The sequence below is a fragment of the Rhinopithecus bieti genome, unplaced genomic scaffold (genome assembly GCF_001698545.2).
Source record: "Rhinopithecus bieti isolate Rb0 unplaced genomic scaffold, ASM169854v2 scaffold_61465, whole genome shotgun sequence".
NCBI lineage: Eukaryota > Metazoa > Chordata > Mammalia > Primates > Cercopithecidae > Rhinopithecus > Rhinopithecus bieti.
Genome location: NW_016824041.1, coordinates 928,446 through 931,917, shown reverse-complemented (window position 1 = coordinate 931,917; position 3,472 = coordinate 928,446). Strand labels below are relative to the sequence as shown.

Below are 3,472 nucleotides of genomic sequence, written 5' to 3'. Positions count from 1 at the left end.
AGGCCTGAGCCAACGCGCCCAGCCTTGGTTTTTCAAGTCTAAAGTCAAGACAACAGCAATCTCCAGGTCTTGCTGGGAGGATTCTGGAGGTAGGGCACCTAACATGCTCAGCTCAGGGCTTGTAGAGAAGTCAGAGCTAATTCCAGACCTGGATGGAAAGCTGTGGGTAAGAAGAGGCTATGAGGGGGAAATGAAGTGGGTTGTGACCGTTTTAACAAAAAATAGCTGGGAAAAAATGTAATAGGAAAATATAAGAGAAAGCTGGTCCTTGGTCCTTTTTTTTTTTTTTTTTTCTTTTGAGACGGATTTCGCTCTTGTTTCCCAGTCTGGAGTGTAATGATACCATCTAGGCTCACTGAAGCCTCCGCCTCCCGAGCTTAAGCAATTCTCCTGCCTCAGCCTCCTGAGCAGCTGGAATTACAGGCATGCGCCACCACACCTGGCTAATTTTTGTATTTTCTCTTTAGTAGAGATGGGGGTTTCACCATGCTGGTAGGCTGGTCTCGAACTCCTGATCTCAGGTGATCCACCTGACTCGGCCTCCCAAAGTGCTGGGATTACAGTCATGAGCTACACCGTGCCTGGCCGAAAGCTGGTCTTTTCAATCCAGTCAATTAAATAACTTTGAGGCAATGCAAGGCTGAGGAAAGTTAAATAGCAGCTCAGTTACTAGGCAGAGTTCAGGCCTTAAAGGTACTTTCCACCTGCGTTTGCACATGAAAAGATGTCTGACAACTCCAGGCTTTCCAAGCCAGGGGCTAGGGGAGAAGCCAGAGAACCTCATACGTTTTAGCAGTCTAATTTCACTGTTGCAGACAGTTACCCCGGAGTTGAGGACTGAGTGTTTTCTCTAAGTTGGATATTATGAGAAGCTAGAACAGCAGCCCCATCTCGGTGCCCCAGGCTTTATGTGTTGTTTTCACCTTTCTGGAGTTTTGCTCTTACCCTCCCGCCCTCTATCGCTCAGAAAGTCCTTGATAGGATTTTGAAGTTACAGGAACCAAAAATCACTGCCATAGGTAGAATACTTCCACAGGGGAGACCTCAAGCTTCTGATCACTAAGAATAATTACATGAAAGAATGTAGCCTCCCTTCTTCCAATGATTGCAATATGCTGTGCAATCAGAACAGAGTGCAAAGAAACAAATCCTTTACGCTGTAGGGTCCCCAGGGCCTGGGATTACAGTCTCCCTATTTCTTCTGGAAAACCACAGCCTACAGGTAACTACCCTCTATTTGGCCAATCTGCTACCAGGTGCAGAAAGACTCTCTTTACAAGCGACGACTCTCAAAGGCCTACATTTAAAAACAATGAAAACAGAAAAGTAGCTTTGAGTTTGGCAAAACCTGAATTTACTTAGTAGACCTGTCTTTAATATCAGAAGATGGGTTTTCATAGAATGGCAATATGGATCTACTACTTTTCTACATGGCCCAGAGCTTCATTTTCAATTTTACCTATTATCAAATGAAGTCCATACCTCACAGGAATGTTTCAAAAGAACTAATTAAATAAAATACATTTTAGGCTGGGTACGGTGGCTCACGCCTGTAATCCCAGCACTTTAGGAGGCCGAGGCAGGTAGATCACAGGGAGTCAGGAGTTTGAGACCAGCCTGGCCAACATGATGGAACATTTTGTATCTCTACTAAAGATACAAAAACTAGCCGGGCTTGGTGGCTCATGCCTGTAGTCCTGCTACTCAGGAGGCTGAGGCAGGACCCAGGAGGTGGGGGTTGCAGTAAGCCGAGATGGCACCACCGTACCCTTGCCTGGGTGACAGAGTGAGACTATGTCTCAAAAAAAAAAAAAAAAAAAAAAAAATTTAAATGCCAGACAGTGCCAAGTACCTTGTCAACTTCTGGAAACATTTTCTTGCCTGAAGGGAACAGAGAAACAGAAACCATTAAGTCTGAAGTGAGCGTTGTCCTTTCCTACAAAGTTAAAAGTTGTAACTGAGATATAGAAGGATACTCATGATTTAAAGAGACAGATGGAAAATCCTAGTGCCCAGTAGGCCCATCACGTAATGAAACAACATACAAATATGCTATTCTTTGAAAAAAGACCTTTGGAAACAGAAATCTCATGACCAAATGACTCATTCAACATTTTTTGGTGTACTTACTTTATGCCCGGCATTGTGCTAGGTTCTGGAAATATAAAACATCCATGCAGCCCATGCGAGTACCAGTCTATTGAACCTTAAACTGCCGTCAGCAATTTAACAGAGGTAACCCGGGAAGACCAGCTCCCTGCAGTTTCCTCCCTCCACCAGTTTCCCAGCACGCTGACCTCCACCTACCTATCTCAGTTCCCAGGAGGATAAGATTGCTCAGAGGCGTCCAGCAGTGAACACAGTAAGCCTGTTTAAGATAAACGCAGTTTTAACCCTAGTGTTTTAAGTGGAGTAACAAAGGCTGGAATGTGAAAGAGGGAAGGTCTGTTTGCTTTCAGTCCCACCCCCAAGGCCTGCCCTGAGAGTCTCAGAGACAGAACTACGGAGAGCCTGTCTGGAGTCTGGATTTCTTAAACTGCTGGATACCAGGTGCTACCTGACACTAGCTCACCCCATGCCTCCAGAATCCTGGAGGGCTTTGAGTTGATCACTTTCCACTCCAGGAATGTTATAAGAAGAAACTCCTCAGAAAGGTAACTGCCCTGGGTGTAATTGGGTTTTTCACGAGGACACTCCAAGATAGACCTCAGGATAATTATTTGGGTGTTTTCCTAAGACTACCCTCCATTTTGCCGCCTTAGAGGCTGCTTTTTCAGAGGGGAAGTTTTGGATTCCCTCATAGACCCCTGTGTTTAAGGTTCCATCCTTACGTTTAGTTATTGGTGGGAAATTTTATAGTCTCTGCCCCAGGGTAACCCCTAACAGATTTAGATATGTGTTCTGCTCAAATGCGCCCCTCACTGAGGAAGGGAAATCCTAAGGTGGCAGCAGAATTTAGTAGAAAATGCCCTGGGCATTTTCAGAAGGCACGTTCTCTCTTCTCTAATGCAAGCTGTTTATCTTGAGCAAGTCACTTCCTCTCTCTGAACCTCTGGCTTTTCCCAGGCCAGGCAAACAGGCTCTTTACATACCCTTTCAGGAATGAACTGATTCCTGTCCCAGGGAACAAGCTAGGCATACCGTGTACTTAGCCATGTCCCTCTCTTCTGCCAAACACTTTGCAGTTAGAAGCAGCTTATAAAATTTAGTGGGGATAAAGCAGGGCATGGTGGTGTGCACCTGCAGTTTCAGCTACTAGGGAGGCTGAGGCGGGAGGGTTGTTTGAGCCCAGGAATTCTGAGACCAGCCTGGGTAACATAGTGAGACATCAACTTAAAACAAAAATAAAAGAAAAAATCCAACGGAGTTAAAAAAAAAATTTTTTTTTTTGCAGTCATAAGGCCGGGATAAACTGAAGAAATAGCAAATGAACTTTTTTTTTTTTTTTTTTTTTTTTTTTTTTAGAGACTTT

At 44.5% G+C, this 3,472-nt stretch overlaps 1 protein-coding gene across 1 annotated transcript in view; it reads right to left on the bottom strand.

Moving 5' to 3' along the window:
- Window positions 1-680: 680 nt before the first annotated feature.
- Window positions 681-3,472, bottom strand: part of LOC108521996 (N-acetyllactosaminide beta-1,6-N-acetylglucosaminyl-transferase-like) — a 6,219-nt gene continuing 3,427 nt past the window's right edge. The window contains 2 exon segments of the mRNA XM_017862097.1: window positions 681-758; window positions 1,853-1,881. Of these exon segments, the coding sequence (XP_017717586.1) occupies window positions 681-758; window positions 1,853-1,881 (107 nt within the window).